The following is a 22,645-nucleotide window of genomic DNA, read 5'->3' as shown; positions in this document are numbered from 1 at the left end:
CTCCAGTTTCTCGATGTGTAGACACAGAATCACACTTGGGATGGTCAAAGATGGCCGAGCAGGGGGCAGGTTTCGCAAGCAAGATTCAGTGTTCAAATGGCAAGTATGAGACTCTCATGGAGAGAGCAGGAGAGATGTAGGCACCTGCAGACTCCTTGGGCTGTGGGGCTATCTCTGCTCTGTTGACCTGTGACCTCTGTTGACCTGTGACCTCTGTTGATGTGACACTTTGTCTCCTGTTCCCAGAGCAGGGTGTAGACTGCCACACCACGGTCGCACAGCTCTGCCCCTTTGAGAAGCCGGCCACCCACTGCCCAAGGTAAGAGGGACCGAGGCCTCTCTCCTGAGGTGTCTTCCTACAGGCCTGCCTGGGGTATGGCTCTGTCTATGCCAGGCATGAGTAGAAGGCTCGGTGCCGAACTGTATCCAGAATTCAGTCCTTTATCTAAGCTGGAGACAGCTAACTCCCACCCTAAGTCTCCCTACTCCTTATAAGGGGCAGGTTAAGATCATTAAATACCGGAGCCTTCCACAGACACCAGAGCCTCTGTGGAGAGAGCCTTCAGCTTGGGAGCCTCCCTACCTCAGCTTTGGTGAACATAACAGAAAGCAACCGTGTCTGACCGTGTCTGACCGAGCTTTGATTCACTAGAAAGGGGTCTCCTGGTCCTGGGGACTCATGTCTCTAAAGTTCCCACAGAGCCCCTTGGACAGGGGACATAGAAATGCATCCCCCCCTCCTCCCGGCTCAGCAGAGCCTGGATGCACCTGCTTGTTACAAGTTGCTCCATGTCAGAAAATACAGCAAAGAGAAGCTGACCTCCAGCCCGAGCAGGACTCAGCCCCACAGTAGCTACAGTGTGGTGGTGTCCAACACCCTGATACAGACAGCTGCCTCTAGTGCAGCGTGGTATGCTGTCCCAGGAGCCCTGGGGCCTGGAGACTGGATTCTGGAAGGGATAGTGGGTAGAGCATCCCCACCCCACCCCCGGGTCTGCACAGGGGGAAAACCCGCAAAGATACTGTTAGGGAGACAACTCTGGCTCGAGCAGTCAAGGAAACATCACAGCAATTTAGTGGATTCCTTGAGTGTTACAGAGAAACAGAAGGAGAGGCCAGGAAACACAAAGGAAGAAAACCACGTGTCCATGCAACTTTCTGACCTGATATCACCAGGAGACGGCCGGATTGAGAGTTCTTAGACTCACAAACTGTTTTTTAAATCTACACCGCCACCCCCACCCCACCCTGAGCACACACACACAGCACATACTACACATACCACAAACACACTTACACAGCACATACCCCATACGCTCCACACCACACACCCCATACCACTCACATACACACTCGTACTACACACACACTATTTCCCTGCCTGTTCCTTCCCTTTCTCCTCAGGAGCTGCCTCAGCCCGGCTGATTGGCTTCCTTCCTGCCAAGCATCCTGCCTGTCTCTGGGCCAAGTGGCTTTCAGCCGCCATCTTGGCTTCGTGGTCCCTGGGCTCAGCCTGTGGTAAACTGTTCCAGACAGACACAAAAGGCCTTTTCTTAGGCAAAGCTCATGCTTTTCTCTCTGGCATGGAGCTTGCCAACCACCTGGGCCCACCCATTTCCAGTCTGAGGAGCCCTCTTCATCCCGGGGGCCATCAGTTGGGTTGAGGCCACCGGCACCACGGTAATCTAACCCTTCCTGCCTCAAGTTATCTGTGCCCTTCTTGGGTGAGGGCCCTTCACCCTTCTTCCTTCCCCACATAGGGAAGTGGCCTTAAAAACTCTATTGATAACAATCTATGTTCTACACCCACAGCACACCCCGCCAACACCCAGGGAAGGAAGGTGCAATCCCAAAGCCCAGCACGCCTCTCCTGGGGCCTAACTCCTCTGCTTTATTTCTCTGTGACCTTTTCTATGGGATTCTCAAGTTCTACATGCATGGTTAAATAAAGACAAGGATGTGTTTACCACGGCCACCGTGGGGACAATTGTCTCCTTCCCTTCTGGGCTTGATCCTGGGCCCTATGTGTTCAAGGAAATGCTGCACCCATGAGCTATGATTCCCAGGCCTCTCTGTTGTCTTCTCTAAAGAGCAAGCTGGAGACTAGCAGGATGGCTCAATGGGTAAAGGCACCTGTCACCAAGTCTGACAACCCGAGTTCGATCCCCAGGACCCATGTGGTGAGAGAGCAGACTCCTGTGGGTTGTCTTCTGACCTCTACACATATGCCATGGCGTGTTCGAGTTCACACACACACACACACACACACACACACACATATACACACACATACACACACATATACACACACATACACACACATATACACACATACATAACACATACACACATACACACACACACACACAGCAAATAAAAATGGGATGAAGAGAAAGAGCAAGACAGTATGGTAGTTTTGTTTCCTCATTTAAAGAACATGAGTCTGAAAACTCAGACAAGGAGTGAGTCCAGGACACCATCTCCTGCCGGTCCTCCCTCCCTATAATCGCTTCTCTTTTCCAGAGTCCAGTGTCCTGCTCGCTGTGGAGAAGAGCCATCCTATTGGGCCCCTGTGTTTGGAACCAACATCTACGCTGATGTGAGTAGGCCAGCTTCCTCAGCGGCCACCTCAGAACCCCAGTCCCAAGGTGTGGAAGCCGTGACCTGAGAGTCCATGACATGGCCTCTGGTTACACGTAGCCCACCCCTCCTGCAGCCATGGCCCCAGTGTTCCATTCATAGATGGGTCGGACTCCCGCCCGTCTGTCTTTGTGAATGAAAGCTCTAGCATGTCTCCTCTTACCTAAAAGGTCTTTCCTGGTTTGAAGGTCTTTGTGTTTCACAGACTTCACTTTCTCGGATATTTAATCATTGCCGTAGTTAGGGGTTCTATTGCTGCCCAAAGCAACTTGGGGAAGAAAGGGTCTATTTCAGTTACAGCTCCCAGGTCACACCGAGGGAAGTCAGGGCAGGTATCTGGAGGCAAGAGCCGACTGACTGCTGCTTACAGGCTTGCTCTTCATGGCTTGCTCGTTTGCTTTCTTATATAACTCAGGACCATCTGCCTGGGCCAGGCACTGACCTTAGTGAGCTGGGCGTTCCCACATCCATCATAAATCAAGAAAATGTCCTACAGACTTGCCCTCAGCTTCTCAGTTGAGAGTCCCTCTTCCCAGATGACTCCAGCTTGTGTCAAGTTGACAGCAAACTAGCCAGGACAGTCACCTCAGTCACCTTTCCCTTTCTCTGTACTCTTCTGACAATGTCAGTTAGTTTACTCACTGTTTTGTTTCGCCTTGCAGGCTCTTAACTATAAGCACACAGAAAAAAACCAAAACAAAACAAACAACAAATTTGCTCTGGCGAGACCCTAGAACACTCGTTGGCCCCTGTGTCCCATCTTCTCTCCTAACTCAGATGGAAAGGCCCAGTTTTCCTTTGTTGATTTTCAGAGCTCAGCCTGTTCCCTCTGGTGTCCAGGGTTTAGGGACACAGTGACCCAGAAGGTTCGAGCCCCCCACCCCCAGCTGCCCACAGGCTATGCAATCCCTCTGAGTTCTTTTCCTCTTTGTGAGTGGAAATCCCAGAGCCAGCCAGACTTGTCTCAGCCCAGGGCATCTTCTAGCTCTGAAAGGTGCCAGCTGGTCGTATCATTTGTCCCCAGCTAATGCATGGCTCACACTTTCCCCAGCCTGTCCATGGTCGGCTCCCCTCGCCGCCATCTTTGCCTCCAGCTGCCTTCAATTGTCCCAGATTCCTGTAACTGTGAAGTCACTTGGTTCCATAAGGCCAGAGTGGCCTTCATGACTAAGCTTTTTCCTTGTCTTTTTTTCTTTTTTCTTTATGAGCTTAAAAAAAAAAAAAAAAAACACCTCTGGAAAGCTGTTTAGCTGAAATTAAGTTCTAAAGGCTAGAATTTTTATGAAGAGGTAAAATATTGTGCATTGGTTGTTGTAGTTCACCTAGTATGAAGCTCTGAGTTCCATCCTCATAATTAGAACAAAAGAAACAGAAAAGAGAAAACAAAACAAAATAAGCCCCAGATTGTGATTTTTTAAAATGTTTTCAAAATAAAAGAATGGACAAAACTATTCCAACCAGATACAAACCATTTAAAAAGTTGCCGTGTTATTAGCTGACAAAATAAAACTCAGATTTAAACGTACTGAAGGGAACAAAACAATCCTTCATGCAAGAGCACAAGAGAGGCAGTTTATGAAGATATGAAAATCAAATATGTAGGCACCAAAGAACATAGTAACTAAACACATAAAGCAAAAAAAAAAAAAAGCTAGAAATCCAAAGCAAAGGTGCGTCACTCTTTTCTCCCCTACATGGGGCTGTGTGATGGTAATGCTGCAAAGCTTTTTATTCAGTACCTGCTGTGTTTCAAGCTTTTTTTTAAAATAGCTTATTTAAGAATCCTTATCGTTTTGCAAAGGGGGAAAATAAGGCTCTGAACAGCCTGACTAAAGTCCCACCGCGAACGCATGGCGAAGTGAGATGGTTTGCACTCCCTCTCCCTCTCCTCCTATTCTGCTTGTTTCTGCCTCCTGTACCTCCACCGGCAGGAGCAGGCACCTACCTGAGGGAATCCTTTAATGAGTGTATCCACTTGGGCTTTGAGCCTTGGAAGCGGCGGGGCTTCTGTCTGGGCCTGGCACACAGTAATGGCTCGGTATTCAACAACAACAGGAAAAGATACTGCAGTCATTGATGTTTAAAACCCTCCGAAAAGAAGGCAGTAAGGAGGTGTGGGGGTGAAGACAGAGGGAGGGCTGCAGGCAGGAGCAGGGAGGAAGAGCGCCTCCATCCCCCGGCTCTGCTGGCCGGTGTTTCTAGGTCACTTTGTATTCTGGGAAATGATGCTGCCTCTTGGAAAATGTCTGTTTAGCTAAGAGATTTATTTTGGGAGTGTAGTCTGCAGACCTTTGAAGGGCCTCCGAGTGCCACGGATACAGCCTTTTGCAGAGTGCCTGTCCCGGCGGCAGCTCCCTTTGTGGTGAGCTGCAGGCAGGATTGTCTGGGTGTGGCTCAGACAGCAGAGCCGAGGTCTGGAGGCCCTGGCTGGCCCAGCCAGGGGAGTTCTCCACAGTCTTTTCCCACTGAGCCTCAGTTTCCTTTACCCATCCTTCTGGCCTCATCTACTGCTCAAGCAAACTCCCGCTGTGTGGGCATCAGGATCCCAGAGAGGAGCTGTGTTCAGATGGGCCTCCCATCCCCTCCTCAGCTGTCTTGTCCCTGTGGACCTGAGTAGAGCTGCAGAATCTGTGTTTGCACACCTTCCCAGGGGCCATGGCTGCTGGTGGTTGTGGTTTGCTGCTGAAGGTCTTTGGTGGTCAAGGATAGTCCTTGAGAGTTTGGAGTCCTGGTGATGGCGACTGTGGGCTTGGCAGTTGCTGTCCTTTGCCTATGGCAGTTCCTGTGCACCAGGTCATGGGCAGTCCTGAACCTCGCTTTGAGGAACACTGTAGCCTTTGTTCTTTACTGTCAGTGTCTGTGGGATCATGGCTTTGCTGTCCTTCTTGAGTGAGTGTGGGGAGGTTGTTTAGCTCCTGGCCCTCCATCTGTCATCTGCTGAGAGGGATCGATGATGACCATTACCTTGGGGGCCCATGAAGTCAGAGTAAGTCACAGGCTGGGCACAGCACCAGTGTCATAGTGAGCAGTGGGTACAGGCCATCCTGGGTCCCACAGCTACCAAATACTAGGACAGGCTGATGAGCCTCTAGGCTCACAGGGGTTGTTATGAAATGGCCCCGAATTATTGTTGAACCAGCATGAGCAGATAGTGAACACCCCCTACATGTGGCAGGAGAGGCAGGGGCAGGAAAGATGTGGGGCGAGGGAAGAAGAAAGAACGTGTCTGTCTATCAGTAATCAGAGATGTGAGCATCTCCAGGCATGCGATGTGAAGACAGCCTGCCATGTGTGAATGTCTCATCCAGGAAATGTGGGCTTCGTGGTATCTGGAGTCCTCCAGGGAGTGGGTGAAGGGATGTCCCTGAGGCTGCAGCCACACCCTCTCGGCCTCCTTGGGGGTGAGTGTGCAACCCTGGGGGACTTGGGGAATACTAGGAGGCCCTTCCTGGCATTTGCCCCAGTGGGAACTGACGCCTTGCTTCTGGAAATGGCAGTCCCTGGACAGGATGAGCATTACTGAGGGACAGACATAGTGACTGGCCAGTTGCCAGTTGGCACAATAAGCGATTTGTGTCCACTCATGTCCACCTCCGAGAAGTAGTTTCTGGGGACTCTGAAACTGAATGATTTCATGTCACCAGTGTCCCTTCGGAGGCGAATATAGTCTGTTACCTCTTAACCTTTCAAAGCACAAACCTCTTTGGGAATTGGAAGCTGTGGATCCTTCTTCAAGGGAAGAAAATAAAAAATGCTTCTCCATGAAGACAGGATGACTGGCTGTCCTGCTGTGCTCAGGATTGGAACCAGACCCCCGCCAATCACCAATCAGCTCTTCCTGGCCTCACAGGCTTCTGCCCAGGACCACTTGGGACTAATCTTTCTGTTTGCACCATTTGTTGACTAAAGAAGTGTCTCCACGGTGTTAAAGACCAGGCCTTTGGTTTTTTTGAGTTGGGTGTGGGAGTGTCCAAGGGGCTCCTGGACTGCTCAGCTTTTGACAGAACTGGCCAGCAGGGAGGGTGACTTTTCCTGAGGAGACCATGCGATGTTGACTCCCCAAAACGGTGAGGTCAACCATAGACCAAAGAAAGAATTCCATCCAGGTTCAACCTGGTGAACCAGTGAGTTTATTTGGGTTACTTATGGCACTGTGGGTGACTCACAGGTCACCAGGAAGTCACAGCGATGGTGTTTAGGCAGCCATACCAGGGAAGAGTCCACCTGGGTGACTCACAATTATACAGAAAGAGACCCCATCCGGTCTACTCTTTATCTTCTGAATAACCTCAAGAAGCAGGGGTTCTTGAAGGATCCTGGGAGCCTCCTTCCCTTCATTCGGGAATGTTCACAGGCCAGATCATGTGAGGGTCTCATGCAATGATCACAGCGGCTCTGACTGAAGATGGCCATGGTCAATCCAACCTGGAGGAAATGGCCACATACCTTCTTGGGCATCGGTGACTCTTGGAAGTCAATGTTTTGGAGGATGGACATCAACCAGCCTGGAAAAGGCTCTCCAAGGAGTCCTTGGTCACAGTTCTGGGAGGCCACACTCCAGATGTGACCCTCCACTCACATACCTCTGGAGACTGTGGGGTGTGTTGCTGACTCCATTCTTCAGTGCTGCAAGAGGACAAGCAACAGATCCAGTGCCCTGGCTTCTACTGGTCTCTCCAGGCCACCTACGTGCCTTGGCTCCCGGCCTATTCAAAGTCAGGAAAGCCAGAGGAGTCTTATGTGCTCCAGCTCTGGGCCCCTCCCTGTTACAGGACTCCGCGATGTCACTGGGCCCCTGGGATTAGTCCGGTAATCTCCCACCCCAACATCCTTAATCCCATCTGCAAAGCCCCTTCTGTGGTTCACGGGTCTGGAGATTAGGCTGTGGTCATCTGGGGACCATTGTTTTGCTGACCACAGAAGCAGACCCTGCCCTCACCCTGGTTTCAGTTGGCGCCTATAGTTCTCAAGTGGCTTTGGCAAAGTGACTGACCCCGTGTGCCCAGCTCGCTGGCCTGAGAAATGGGAAGAATGGTTACCACCTGCCTCATTAGATCAAATGGGATCCTAGGCCACAGCCAGAACTGAGATTCGCTCACGGCTAGCGTGTGTTCACACCGGGCGGGAGATGGTTCAGCCCCAGTGTGTGCAGCTGAGACCTCCAGGAAGCAGATTAAGATCCCTGGGCATCATCTTCTCGACAAGACTGCAGCTGGTCTCGTGGTGCAGCCAAGACAAAGACCACAGTCTGGGGGTGCAGTTCTGGGGCAGGGCACTTGGTTGGCATGTGCAAGGCTTCGGGTTCCATCTCCATGGAGCACATAGGAAGAAGAGGTGGAATCCACAATCGAAACCACAAGGCTGCCACAGCCTGAGGGAAGCACCGTGGACATGGCCAGGGAGGTGACTCGGCAGCTCTCGGCCTTAATGGACCCTTGCCTGGGACCACCTTGGATTGTCCTGCCTTTGGATGAAAAGTGGATGGATGCGTCCTGCCTGTCTTCTATCCAGTGTGCTAAGCCCCCGATGAACCTTGAACTCAGAGCCTCAGGACCTTTGCACAGTCTGCTCTCTCTGCCTAGAACGCTATGCTTACCGACAGCCACATAGCTGTGACTGGGGCTTCTCTGTCACTGGCCTCCCCACTGCTGCTCTAAAGCAGCTCCTTCCAGCCAGTCACCTCTCATAATCCAACTTTACTTTCCCTGTCGACCTGTGTGTTTGTTTATTCGCTCCCTCAACTCCATGGAAGCAGAGTCTTCGCTCGTGCCTGCCTGCTAAACCCCGTGGGTTTAGTCGGGCGCTGTGTGACTGCTCAGAAAGCTGTTTGTGGAATGAGAGGAGAATTTGTGGATGAGTGACAGTGGCAGTTCTCTGAGGGACACTTGGGAGCCAAGGCGGTACGAGCCGTCTCCTGGAGTCAGTGTGGTCGGCGGCCCCAGGTGCCCGGGTGTTGGCACTAACCACAGCCTTCTGTCCTTGCAGACTTCCAGCATCTGCAAGGCGGCCGTGCACGCAGGTGTCGTCAACGACGAGAGTGGTGGCTATGCAGATGTGATGCCCGTGGACAAAAAGAAGAGCTACGTGGGCTCGCTCAGGAACGGGGTGCAGTCAGAGAGGTAGGGCTGGCCCCCGGGGCCCAGCGGCTCCTTACTCTTAAAGCTGGTTTGGTCATTGTTGCCACAGTGTTCAGGTTGAGTCTGGGACTCTCTCTCTCTCTCTCTCTCTCTCTCTCTCTCTCTCTCTCTCTCTCTCTTGGTTTTTCGAGACAGGGTTTCTCTGTGTAGTTTTGGTGCCTGCTGGATTTCGCTCTGTAGACCAGGCTGGCCTCAAACTCACAGAGTTCTGCCTGGCTCTGCCTCCTGAGTGCTGGGATTAAAGGCATGCACCACCTCTGCCTGGCAATTCTCTTTTGATCCTGTTGTTTTCCAAGAAGTTTTCTTTTTCTATTTCTGATGCATGCTTTGTGAAAAGTGTAGAAATCTTAGATATGTCCAAAGCAAAATATCCATCTGCTTGCTGTCCATCACCTGGGAAAACTACTGTACATTGTGTGTGTGTGTGTGTGTGTGTGTGTGTAGGCTTCTAGCTTTTCCTCATGTGTGCATTGTATGTGCATGTGTCTGTGTATATGTGCGCATATGTGCATGCGTATGTAGGTGTGTGTGTGTGTGTGTGTGTGTGTGTGTGTGTGTGTGTATTTATTCCAAGAGACATAGGGGACCCAGGTCTAGTTTCCCAACAGTTCTGAAAGCTACACACAAATGCAGAGCCCTGCCGACTGTCCCTATCTCCAGCACTGTCTGCAGCCTGTGCTTTGGGTGACTCTCACCTCAGCCTAGGGGCTGGCCTGTCACCTCAGCCTGGGGGCTGGTCTGTCACCTCAGCCTGGGGGTTGGCCTGTCACCTCAGCCTGGAGGCTGGCCTGTCACCTCAGCCTGGGGGCTGGCCTGTCACTCAGCCTGGAGGCTGGCCTGTCACCTCAGCCTGGAGGCTGGCCTGTCACCTCAGCCTGGGGGCTGGCCTGTCACCTCAGCCTGGAAGCTGGTCTGTCACCTCAGCCTGGAGGCTGGCCTGTCACCTCAGCCTGGAGGCTGGTCTTGCTAAGTTTTTTGTTTGTTTTTTATCTCTGTGAAGTGAGTATAACAGGACCAAGTAATTGTGATGGTCCAGTCCTCCCTGAAGACCTGTCTCTGTTTGGTAGTTCTGCCAGCCTCCCCCACCTCATAGGATTGATGATAAGAGTCATTGACAGGGAGGGCCTGGTGGTGACAGGAAGTAAGGGTCATGCTGACAGTTCTGGGGTTTCTCTTATGCAATTACTGGCCTGACTTCCTGCCTAGGCTGTGCCTGTTGGCTGCAGTATGGGGCAGTGTTGGGTGCACATGGCTCTGGGCACTTTACCACTGAGGTCTAGGGCTGTTTCCACTGAGGCTTGAGCCACAGTGATGAGCACCCTTCTTGTGGGACACTGGCCCATACCCCAGGTGTACTCTCAGATCCCCTGCTGACCTCTGAGTCCTTAGCATGGCTTTCTAGAATGTTCTCCAGAACAGCCTCTGCTCCAGGCTGCCAGGCTGTTTTATTCATGTGATCCTATTCTGTGGAAGTGAATTGTGAAGACTCATTTCCCCTGTGGTTTCCTCTTGAGAGCACTAACTTCAGAGAAGCCCCCTCTCCCCTCCAGCCTTGGCCTATAAAGTGGGAGGGATTGTCAAGAGACCTCCCTGGCACAGATAGAGTTGAGGACCCGGCTCACATTAGTACATTCTGGCTGCCGTGATCTTTCTTTCTCACGATTCTGGAGGCCACAGAGGTGTGAGCTCCTTGTCTTGTGAGGCCGTGGACAGTTAGTTGCTTCTTGTGTTTTCACGTGTCCCAGGTCTGTGTCTCTCCCAGGCTGTGGGAGGGGCCTTGTGAATCCTGTAACTCTCAGGAGCTTCCTAAGCCTTGTGAGGCTCCTTCTTCCCTCAAGGAGAGAAAGTTCCAATTGGGAAACAAAAGCTATGGCAGAGTGGCCCCTAGGAAGTGGATGATGGGGTTCAACAGCCCTGGATACTCCAGTCTGTTCTAAACCCCGAGGCACTGGATCTTTTCACAGGGCCAGATGTCTCTAGTTCAGGAAACGCCCATGTGAATTAGCTCTCAGAGGGGGCACAAAGCCCTTAAACATACTTCCTCCTCCTGATACAAGTGGGCTTTTTTTTTTTCCTTTCAAGACAAGGTTTTTCTGTGTAGCTCTGGCTGTCCTGGAACTCACTTTGTAGACCAGGCTGGCCTCAGACTCACGGAGATCTGCCTGCCTCTGCCTCCTGAGTGCTGGGATTAAAGGCGTGCACCACCACCGCCCAGCTACTAGTGGGCTCTTTAGTCCCTACTCACCCATGTGGCTTCCTCCACGTGGGAAGCCCTCACATTCCCAGGCACTGGATCCAGCAAGGGGCATGAAGCTGGACCTCTGTCCTGTGGTGCAGGCCTGGACACCTGGTAGGGACAGACAGAAGTGAGCCTCAGGGGCAGAGCAGGTCTGCTGTGGAGGAATGGGAAGCCTGGGCCCTCCTTGGCAGTGAGGCTCCAGCAGAGACACTTTCTTTGAGTGTGGCAGTGCTCTGGCCTCCTCTTGTGTCTGAAGGGCCTCAGCCACCCTTGACGCATGAAGTGACGTGGCTGGGGACCCTCTATAACCAGACCAGTGAGCTGCAGGAACCAGTGTCAGAGCCAGAGGGTGGGTCAATTCCCAGTGGCTGCTGAGAACTTACAGGGCTCACAGATGGTCCCAATGGTCATTAAGGCATAGGACATTCTATGGCCAGTGTTTTCCAAATAGCATATTTTTGCTAATTAAAATAACTGTATTTATTTTTACGTTTGTTGTGTGTGTGTACACTCACATGTGCCACAGCAGCATGTGGAGGTTGGGGGGCCACTTGCAAGAGTCAGTTCTCTCCTCCACCACGTGAGTCCCAGGGATGGAATTCTCGTCAGGCTTGGCAGCAAGCGCCTTTACCTGCTGAGCCATCTCCCTAGGCCCTGTTATTTTGTTTACGTGAGATAGGGTCTCAGGTAAACCAGGCTGGCCTCCAACTTACCGTGTAGCTGAGGATGACCTTGAATTTCTCATCTTCCTGCCCCTACTTCCCAAGTGCTGGGATTATCTAGGCCTATGCCACCACCACGTCTAGCTTGGCAATTGGCATTTTAAATCCTGAGTGACGTGGGATGCTGCTCGCACTGGCTGGTGTGGCCGTTTGGATTTCACAATGGTTTCTTGGAGAAGGAGGTTTCCTGGAAGTTGTGAAAGGTGGGTGTGTAGAAGTGAGACTCTCCAGGACAGCCTGTTCTCTCTCAGGCTTGGGGCCTAGATTGACTAAGCCACATCCTCAGAGAGAGAGCAGGCACCCAGATAGAGGCCTGTCAGTCAGGGCTCTGCTCAGACTGTGGTGACAGAAGCATTCCCAGTCACCTGTGAACAGTAAGCCTTCGGCAGAGGGTGTGTTCAGGTGGGTTTTCACCTGGCTGTGGAATTGTTCAGTACGAGCAACTCTGGGCACTGACCTAGGGGTTGAGGACAGGCATGCCTAATAGAGATAAAAATCTCTATCCCAAGGGCCAGCAGACATACACACTGAGCCACACAGGACTAGTAGCCACAGCAAAAAAAATAAAGAAGAGAGATGGTCGCTTGCATTTGATTTTAAGATCAGTGCTTATAATGTCTCTCGGGAGCGAGTATTGAGGCAAACCTGGATTTTCTAGTGTGGAAACAGACTCAGACAAAGGGATACAGATGGGGGTGGAGTCTGGGTCTGCCTCATTTGTTTTGTTACTTTCCCCTGAGGCAGGACTTCACTATGTAGCCCAGGCTAGCCTTGAGCTCATGGTCCTCTTGCCTCAGCCTCCCAAGTGTACCTTCTGGCAGTCTCCATCAGTACAGAAGTGAGACTTGGCAAAGCAGGGCTGAGCACACGTATCTGCCCAGGGAGAGAGCTGCACGTATATATGGCCTAGAGCCAGCAATGGCTTCCTCCCTTCCCTTCCTTATTATACTGGGATCGAACCCAGGGTCTCCCCATGCTAGGCCAGCACTCTTATTACTGACCCACATCTCCAACCCGTCTTTTTGCATTTTAATTTGAGACAGGGTCTCACTAAGTTTCACAGGCCGAGCTTGATCATGCTGTGTAGCACTGATAGGGTTTGAGACAAGGGTCCTCCGGCCGCAGCCTCCCGAGGAGCTGGGAACACAGGTCTGTACTACCACGCCCAGCTTCAGTGGCTCTTCACACCCCCTCCTTTCCATGGCCAGAGCCATGGACCCCTCTGCGTCCCAGGATTCCCATGACTCCCCGAGGCCAGCCGCTAACCCTTAGAGGGACAGGCGGTGCTGCTCCAGAACCAGCTGTTCCCTCTCTCACTCCCGGCTCTGCTGGAAGGTTCCAGATGGCAAGAGCTCTTCCTGGTGGAAGGAAGCTCTGCTGGGCTGCCCTGCCTGCCCCGAGGAAGGCCTGATTCCCAGTGCCTCTGCAGAGCCCCAGACCAGCTGTGCCCTGGCCTTCTAGAGAGGCTCCCTGCCCCCTCCTGCCTCCTCTTTTCTCCTTCAGAGGATCCAAGAGGTTTTTTTAAGAGGTAATAAAAATAGTGTGTGTGTGTGTGTGTGTGTGTGTGTGTATGTGTGTGTGTGTGTGTAGTGTGTGTGCATATGGTATGTGCATACATGTGTGTGGTATGTGTATGTGTTGTGTGTGTTGTGTGTGTGTGTGTGTGTGTGTGGTCAAAGGATAAATGTGGGAAGTCAGTTCCCTCCTTCCACCTTGTTCAGCCAGGGTCTCACTTGTTTCTGCTGAGTAGCATACTCCAGACTAGCTGGCCTGTGAGCTTCCAGAGAATTCCTTCTAACTGTAGGAGTGCTGGGGTTAGAGATGAGTTCCAGCACCTTGGCTTCTTACTTGGGCTCCAGGGATCAACCTCAGGTCTTCAGGCTCATGTGGCAAGCACTTTGACCTGCTGACTCCTCCTGGGCTCTGGTAGTGAAAATCACTTTTTATGTTTTAGACAGGGTCTCACTGTGTAGCCCTGGCTGGCCTAGAACTCTCTGTGTAGACCGAGCTGACCTCATATTCAGAAATCTGCCTGTCTCTGCCTCCAGAATGCTAGAATTAAAGGGGTGTGCCGCGATGAGGGGGGACCACACTGGCAGCATGGCTGAGCACGCTGTGGGTATGCTTCACCATCCTGCCTTCTGGGTGGCACACGGCACTCATGCTGCGGACAGACAGCTGTTTGTTTACCAGGCTGGCCTCATATCCAGCTGTTTCCTTCCTTGTTCTTACCGCACTAAGCGGTGAGGAACATCTTTGTGCAACCCCCCACACTCCCAGCAGGTCCCTCAGGTAGCTTCCTTATAGAGAACAACCACAGCCACCTTCTTCCTGTCTGCACACGCCTCCTGTGGAGCCCTTCCCACCAATGGCTTCCTGCTGTGCGGGGACCAAAACCCACTTGTTGGTGCCCAGAGTGGCCTGCTCCACCTGCCACCTCACACCACACTTCCACCTCGTGGTCTTTTCCATTTCTGGAACATGCGGAGGCCATTCTACCCCAGGCCCTTTGCACTTACTGTCTTCTGACCCTGAGCCTTTTCAACTCCCTGTGTGCCTGTGGCTGACCATTCCTGCCATTCAGATCTGAAGACACATGCTGCCTCCCTGGGAGACATCCTCCTCCCTCCTGACATTGCCCTCCTCAGGTCCGGCCTGCCTGTTTCTTTCCTCAGTCATCACTCTGTGTAATTTCCTTGAACATGTTTGTCTGGTGTAGGCTCCTCGAGGGCCAGGATCCATCTGCTTTGTTCTCACCCCCAACATACTGAACCCAGAGCCCAGCATGTCCTAGGTCCGCAGTAAACAGTAGTTGAACGATAGACAAACTGTTGAGTCTAGCAAGTCGTTTGGAACTAGCTGAGAGATTTCTGATGGCTTTTATCAAATTCTTTGTTTTGATTTTTGTTTTGTTTTGTTTTGTTTTTTTGAGACAGGGTTTCTCTGTACAGCCCTGGCTGTCCTGGATCTCACTCTGTAGACCAGGCTGGGATTAAACTCTCAGAGATCTCCCTACCTCTGCCTCCCGAGTGCTGGGATTAAAGGTGTGTGTCACCACTGCCTGGCTATATTTAATTTTTATGAAAGCCAATTATCCCAAGGACTGAAGAGATGGCTAGGGAGGTAAAATGTGCAAGCATGAAGAACTGAGTTCAGATCCCTGGCACCCACATCAAGCTGGGCATGGTGGTGCATGTTCTAAAGACGGTGGAGACAGATGTAGTCTGGAGGCTTGCTAAACACCTTGCCTTGCCAAAAGGGCTAACACCAGCTTCAGGGAAAGACCCTGTATCAAAAAGTAAGGTGGAGACAGGTGTGCTGGCACACTCCTTTAATCCTAGAGCTCTGGAGGCAGAGGCAGGCAAATCTCTGAGTTTGAGGCCAGCCTGGTCGAAAGAGTTCCAGGACAGCCAGGACTACACAGAGAAACCCTGTTCTGGAAAAAAAAAAAAAAGTAAGGTGGAGAACAATTGAGGAAGACACCTGATGTCAACTTCTGGTTCCTGCCCACCCCTGAACCCCCGTGTCTCCCAATTACATAGAAACAACCTGGAAGTCTATACTATCTCCAAACATGTGCGGGGGTCACGAGTTGACCCATAAAGAGCATCTGGGGGTCGAGTAAGAAAGGCAGGGCTGGGGGAAGAGTACTTTATGACCCATCACACCCTGCACACCTTCCCAGACACACATGGCTGGAGAGCAACTGGCCTCCTCAGTGTGTCACGGCTTCAGGAAGAGAATGGAGGGACCAGCATTCACATGGACCCCCTGCTGGGCTCCCTGCTGCAAGGTGGCCAGACTACTCTGAAGTGCCCCCATAGTTCCAGGCAAGACGTCAGGTACTCCAGCCTGGAGCCTCCAGCCTGGTTGGCAGCCTTCGGGCTCTCTCGCCAGGGTTGTGCGTGCCAGCACTCAGCATCCTACCAGAACCCTTTCCAGCTCCCTTGTTCTTTCCCCCACGTGGCTTGTCCACGTGTGGGGCAGGCAGGGAGCACGTGGCAGTGGGTGGTTCTCCCAGCTACTACTCAATGGACAGAGTCCCGGGAGCTCTTCAGCCTGAAACCCAAGGAGCAGAAGGCACTTTTCAGAAACCAGCCCAGCTGCTGGGTAAGCCTGGCTCTGGGCAGCTGCATGTCTCCCTCTGCTTGGCCTTGGCAACCTCTAGGAGCAGCCCACCGTGTCCTGGTCTCACACCTTTGTGTAGCACCATGTCACTGAGCATGCCTAGCAGATACGTTTTTCCAGGGTTCAACCCTGGGGTAGCCAAGAGCATGAGGCTGCCACGGGGAAGGCAGACAAACAAGCAGGAATTCCAAGCAGCTGTTCCCGCAGGACTGGAGCTCCCTAGGCCGCCCAGGGCCTGGCCAGATGTCAGCTCTAGGGGTTTGGTCCCGTCTGGGATCTCCTGCTCCCGGCGGAGACCCTGCAGGAAATGGCATTGATAAATCATGGCTGGGTTGTTCAGGTCATGCTTGGGCACTTCCATTGTCTGCAGTGTGCACGCTGCAACTGTGAATGGGAAGCCCTCCCTCACTGAGAACGGAACCTCGGAGGTTAACTGGCCACCCTGCACGCCTCCTCCAGGAGGTATCAATTAGTGCAATGTTTACGAGAAACATTCCGGCAGCTGTCAGGATCTCAGATGCACCCATGCTTTTATTATTATCGTCATTATCATTATTGTTATTATTTGTGGAGCTGAGGATGGAACCCAGAGCCTTGCACGTTCTAAGTAAGCACTTTACCACTAGCTACGTTGCCGTGACCCCAGTACTCAACGCTGTCTTTACCCTTTGGAGACAGAATCTTGCTCTGTAGCCCATGCTAGCCTGGAACTTATGATCCTTCTGCCCGAGTTCTAGGTTATAGGCATGCACCACCACATTCGGCTCACATCCGTAACTTTGATCCAGCATTTCCATTCCCAGGGGCTTCAGGATTTACAAGTGGGTGCATGAAAACTCTAGACAATGAAATGACTAGAAAGAACTCAGTCTCCATCTGTAAAGTCCCAGATAAATATAATCTAAACTTATCAGAATACTCTGCAGCTGAGAAAACAGTACATGAACATTCTAGCAAGGTATGGTGGCCCATGCTCGTAATCCCAGTACACAGGAGCCTGAGGTAGGAGGATTGCCACAAGTTTGTGGCCCACCTAGGGTACATAGCCAGAACCCATCTCCAAAAACAAATAAAAATAAAATTCCGAGTTATGCTATTAAGTGAAGAAAGCAAGATTCGGCTCAGTGTGTGTGTGTGTGTGTGTGTGTGTGTGTGTGTGTGTGTGTGTGTTTGGTATGTGGTCACATCCATGAGATGTCTGTGTAGAAGGTAGTGGGTGGGGTATGGCAACCTAAGCAGCAGAGGCCTTAGGGGAGCAGAGCTCACTGTGGAGCAGCAAGGCTGGAAAGGAAGGGTTTCGCTCCTTTACAGTATACAGCTGTGTACAGGGTTTCCCACAGGGTTTCCCACGAAACAGCTAGGACTCTGCTTTTTCCATTAAATAGTTGTGTGTGTGTGTGTGTGTGTGTGTGTGTGTGTGTGTGTGTGTGTGTGTGCATGGAGTCCAGAGGGTCTTAGGGATCACACTCAGGCCAGCAGGCTTGGGAGCCAGGACTTCTGCCCACTGAGTCACCTCACTGACCTTTATTTTCCACTTTAATTTTGGTGTAAAAAGAGGGCTCCTACCTGAAAATTGAGAGGCATAATTGTGAAGTGGGGCCAGCCTCCCACCATGTATAAAGACAGGGTCAAATGGATGGAAGATGGAAAAGTTAAAAGGCTCTTAGAAGAAGGTGAGCTCAAACTTGTATGAGCATGAGCTAGGTGTTGCTTTCTTAAATACAACACCAAAAGTATAGTTGTGAAAAATTGATGAATGGGGTAATTTTTTAAAATTTACTTTTATTTTTATGGCATTGGTGTTTTGCCTTTATGTATGTCTGTGTGAGAGTGTCCAGTCTCCTAAAACTGGAGTTATAGGCAACCACAAGCTGCTCTGTGTGTGCTGGGAATTGAACCTGGGTCCTCTGGAAGAGCAATCAGTGCTCTTAACTGCTGAGCCATCTCTCCAGCCCCGAATTGGGTAATTTTAAACTTTTGTATTTTAAAAGACAACACTGCCAGGCAGTGGTGGTGCACACCTTTAATCCCAGCACTCGGGAGGCAGAGCCAGGTAGATCTCTGTGAGTTTAAGGCTAGCCTGGTCTACAGAGTGAGATCCAGGACAGGCACCAAAGCTACACAGAGAAACCCTGTCTCTAAATAAATAAATAAATAAATAAATAAATAAATAAAAGACACCACTAAGGAAATGAAATGAAGAGAAGGGGGATAGAGAGATGGCTCCATGGTTAAAAACACTCTCTGCTCTTGCAGAAGACCAGGTTTGGTTCCCAGCACCCAAACTGAGAGGCTCACAACTGCCTGTAATTCCAGCTCCAGAGGTTCTGACTCTTCTGTCCTCCATGGGCACTGCAGGCACATGGTGCACATATAAACACTCAGAAACACACAAGAAATAAAAATAAGGAAGTCTTAAAAGAAGAAAGAAAAACAGATACCAAGTGTGTGTGTGCTCAGAGTAATCTATGTGAATGCAGGAAGCCTGACCAGGAGCTGTGTGTGGTGGTGCACACCTTTAATCTCAGCACTCTGGAGGCAGAGACCAGCGGACCTCTGAGTTATAAACTATCCTGGTCTACAGAGAAAGTTCCAAGGCAGCCAGGGCTATCCTGACACAGAGAAACCCTGTCTCAGAAAACAAACAAAAAATTCTAGCTGCTGCCAAAGAGAATGGCCTCACAGGAGTGCTCTGTGACTGGGCCCTAGACCTGTAAGAAGATACACTTTCCCTCAAGGGAGGGAAGGAGAGGTAGGGTTAGGATTAGGAAGGTGGGGAGGGAGGGAGGGAGGCAGAAAGGCTAGCTACAGAATGAGAGAACGATTGTGCAAATTATATATGTACTAAAGGATTTCACACCACAAGTGTGCATGTGTATGTGTGTGAGCATGTGTATAAACCTTACAACTCAACACTGAGATAACCTTGAGGACTGGAAGATGCAGTGGGGCTGCAATTCTGTGGCAATTCTGTGGAATCCTGATTCCCTGCTCTCTATGTGTCTCACCTGCGTGCATAGACAGTAACGATAGCCCTGCCTTGGAAAGGATAGTGGACCCAGGACAGCAGATTCGGGTAGCATCTGGTGTGTGTTCCCCTCATGCCATCCTTTAAATCATCTGTCAACCAGATGTCTGAGATAGATGTCAGCAAAGCCCCTGTGTGTGTGTGTGTGTGTGTGTGTGTGTGTGTGTGTGTGTGTGCGCGCGGGGGCATGCGTGGGCTCAGATCCAGGGCCCGGGGCCCAGAAACCCTTGAGTCAGAATGTGACTTTGAAGCCTCATCCTGAACTCACACTGTAGCTTCCTGTTAGTGCGAGCAGGCTGGTCCAGCTGGGTGTGACTTCTGTGGGCTCTGTCCTCACCACACTGGCCCTGTCAGCCATTCCCCTGCCCACGGCTCTTGTAACCTCCTACTCTCTCTTCTCTTGCAGCCTGAGCGCGCCTCAGAACGGAAATGCCTTCCGGATCTTCGCTGTCAGGCAGTGAATGTGGAGACCCGGGGAGAAGGGGACGTCATCTACTGGGCTTGGGGTCCTGCTTTTCATCTGTACTTTGTCCTTTGGGGGTGGGGGGTTACAGAGAGTCAGGACTCTTTCTTTCAGTGCCATTGAATGTCCTGTCCCTTTGTGGCCTTTGGCGAGGGTACCAGAGCACCATCAGCTCATGAGCAGCATGCCATGGAGTCTTGGATGGACAACCAGTGCCCAGCCTGGCGAGGCTGCGGTCCCCAACTGGTCATGTCCTTTCAGGAGTTGCTCACTGAGGCACTCCTCGCCACGTTTGCTTTGGTGGGCGGAGGGGGAGGTGTTCAAACCCTTGAGGACACAGGTTTGAGGTGTGTCATGAATAGGACTCTTGTCTGGGTAGAGATGGCAGCCCTAAAGTCACAGTGCGTCCTACCAACAGAGAAATAGATTCTATGTTTGCTGGTCAGACAGATAGGCTGCAAGGAGAGACCCGGGGCAAGACTTGGGCTCTGCCCTGGTGGTGTCCTTGCTTCTGTCCCCAACCCTCTTGGCAGTCACGTGCTTATGTGTCCAGCAGAGCTGGTCTATTTAAAGTTGGCAGCACTCCAGAGATTTATCTTGTCTTTGTCCTTGTCCGTGTGGCCTGTTTTCACATGACCTTTGGTCCCATGGAGGACCGATGCATCAGGAGCCTTCCCCCGATTCCGCGACCCTGTGGCTTCTGCCCCACCCCCCGGGCTGGTCTAAGTGTCCTCCTCTGGGGCTTGGCTTTGCACAAGGCTCCAGGTCTTCGATGTCTGCTCACTCCGTAGATGTCTGTCTCACTGCTGCTGTTTGAGTGATAACTCAATGTCACATTCCTCCTAGTTTGGGTGACCTAGTTTTGAGCTGTGGGAGGAGTGGATTCCTGGCACATTCCTCATGGAGGTTAATGGAATGGCTTGTGGTTGTAAAACTGCCCGTGACACACCAGCCACCAGGGAGAGGGGCCGGGACACACAGGAAAGACTCCTGTTCCTATTGGTGCGCTCAGCTCTTGCCAGCATCCCCAGGGTTCCAAGACTGCGGTGAGCCCTGGCTCCCATCACTTAGGAGCCTGGCCCAAACCCACTGTAAAATGAAACATGCTTTTGTAAACAGCTTACTCTAGAGAAGGTGAAATCCCACCCCAGCCTTGGAGATGTTGCAGATTGCCCCTGAGGGCTGGCTTCAAGTGGGGTTTCATGATCCAGCCAACTATTTCCTCGGCAAAAAAAAAAAAAAAAGAAAAAAAAGCAGAAAATAAAACGAAACACCACCCCCAAGGGATGGGCTGGGGAGTTGGCTTGGTGGTTAATGGCTCTGTGGCTTCCAGAAGACCTGAGTTCAGTTCCCACCACTCACAGGCTGTTCACATCCACCTGTAACTCCAGGTGATCTAGGGTCTCCACAGGTACCACACCCATACACATGAATAAAAGTACAAGTAGTTTTTTAAAAAAAACCCTAAGGGAGTCTGAACAAAGCCCTCCCCCCAGGGAGCCGTGTGGACCTAGTTGGGTTAAATGTTTGTTTATTTCTTTGAGACAGAGTTGCATCATGTAGCCCAGGCTGGCCTCCTGAGTGCTGAGATAGCTTTCCCCAAATCCATCCCTTCTGGGGAGTTTATAAAAAGCACACAACCTTGAGCCAGCCCCAGCTAGCCTTCACTGGGCTCTCTCCACCTCATGTGTGTGAGCGTGGCATCTTTACAGGCATAGGCTCTTCCGTCCCAGATGTCAGAGCCGACATCTGCTCAGCCTGTGAAGGGAGGCTCCTGGTTGCTATCTAACATCTGGGAACTTCCAGATTCAAGGAGTGCTGTGGGACTCAGGCTTCACCCAGCCTGCGGGGCAAGGTTGAGATGGTAAGGAAAATTGCTCCCCTCCCCGGTTTCTAGAATGAGTAACCAATCCCATCTCCAGGGGAACTTGCTGTGTGGGTGTGCACTGGGGTCCTTCGTGTTCCCTGGCTGGCACTTCCACTGGGCACGGGGGCCATGCTCATCTTCAACAATAGTTTGAAACTGGAAGCCCTTTTCTTCAAGGAAAAAAAAAAAAGGAAACAAAGCTCTGAGTGACAAGACCTTGATGTCAGAGCACTTCTGACCCGTGTGTCCATCAGCTCTCCCAAGTTTAAAGTGACCACACCCATGCCAGCTGCATCCCCCGACTCTGTCCTGTGATGGTTTCCATTTGCTTCCAAGTTGTGCCCGGTCTTTTCAGAGGAGTGTGCTGACTCTCCATAATCTGTAGGCTCTCTTGGCCCGCAGTTTACTGTGTGCTTTTTTCTATGAAAAATGATATATTTTACGACTTCCTATGTACAAAAGTTTATTGTAAGTTTTTGTGCTTCGCATGAATAGGGCCACACTGGTTGTTGCTATGGATTCAATAAAACTGATTTGATTTCTAACACATGCCTGTAGTGCATCTTTTCTAGACACGTCATTTGTGAACTCATTTGTCTTGTCCCCACAAGCCCCAAGCAGCCGGTGAGGCCCAGGTGGCATTGTGGGGGACCTCAGAGACATTCTTGGGAAGTGTGGTCAAGAGACTCGTGACTTAACAAAATGTAGGCTCTGGCATGCGAAGCAAGGATGGGGGTCGAGAGGCTGTGTTTCCCACAAGCCCCAAGACTGCACTCTGAGCAAGTGATGACCACTGGGTCCTTTGTCAAGGACCTGTCAGTGAGAGCTGTAGTGACAAGATTGAAGACTGGCTGGGTAGCTTTAACAACAGAAGGGGGGCAGGCTTCCAAAGTCAAGGTGCGGGTAGGGCTGGCTTTCTAGAGACCTCTATCCATAGTTTGTGTCCTCTCCCTGTGCCTTCCATGGCAGGGCCTCTGCGTATCCACCTGGCATCTCCTCCATTTCTATAAGAACAAGTCACATCATAACCCCACATCCCAATATGTCCACTTCAGGGTTAGAAATCCAGCATAGGCATCTTGGACAGGATGCAATGCAGTCCAAAACTGGCCTGTTTTTCACAACATGAGCCCAGGGACAGCCCTGCAACCTTGCTATTTGGAGGGGGTGGCCTTCTCATCCAGGGACCCCACCACCTAGCACTCTTCCTAAATACCCATGCTGAGAACTGTCACATATGGACTGTGCTCCCCGCTACAGACTCTCACCTGCATCAGAAAGCTGGGGTGGTGCTGGCCAGGATCAGCTGGGGGCCAGGATGCCCACCAACTCTCACCTTCTGCCCTTTATCAGAGGACACTGGCCGGATCACCTGAGCCAGAGACAAGAGGAAAGGTGTGGAAGATCCACCCCGCCTCCAC

The 22,645-nt window shown here is 51.5% G+C and overlaps 1 protein-coding gene across 1 annotated transcript in view; it reads left to right on the top strand.

Annotated features, from left to right (window-relative positions):
* The window catches only part of Crispld2 (cysteine rich secretory protein LCCL domain containing 2), a 42,084-nt gene extending 20,315 nt beyond the window's left edge, over positions 1-21,769 (top strand). Inside the window, exons 11-14 of the mRNA XM_059263919.1 lie at positions 247-319; positions 2,524-2,599; positions 8,626-8,759; positions 19,301-21,769. Of these exons, the coding sequence (XP_059119902.1) occupies positions 247-319; positions 2,524-2,599; positions 8,626-8,759; positions 19,301-19,355 (338 nt within the window). The 3' untranslated portion in view covers positions 19,356-21,769. The remainder of the gene's footprint in view (positions 1-246; positions 320-2,523; positions 2,600-8,625; positions 8,760-19,300) is intronic.
* The last annotated feature ends 876 nt before the right edge of the window (positions 21,770-22,645 follow it).

This window comes from Peromyscus eremicus, chromosome 5 (genome assembly GCF_949786415.1).
Source record: "Peromyscus eremicus chromosome 5, PerEre_H2_v1, whole genome shotgun sequence".
Taxonomy (NCBI): Eukaryota; Metazoa; Chordata; class Mammalia; order Rodentia; family Cricetidae; genus Peromyscus; species Peromyscus eremicus.
Note: the sequence above shows the minus strand (reverse complement) of the source record. Positions and strands in the feature narration are given on the sequence as shown.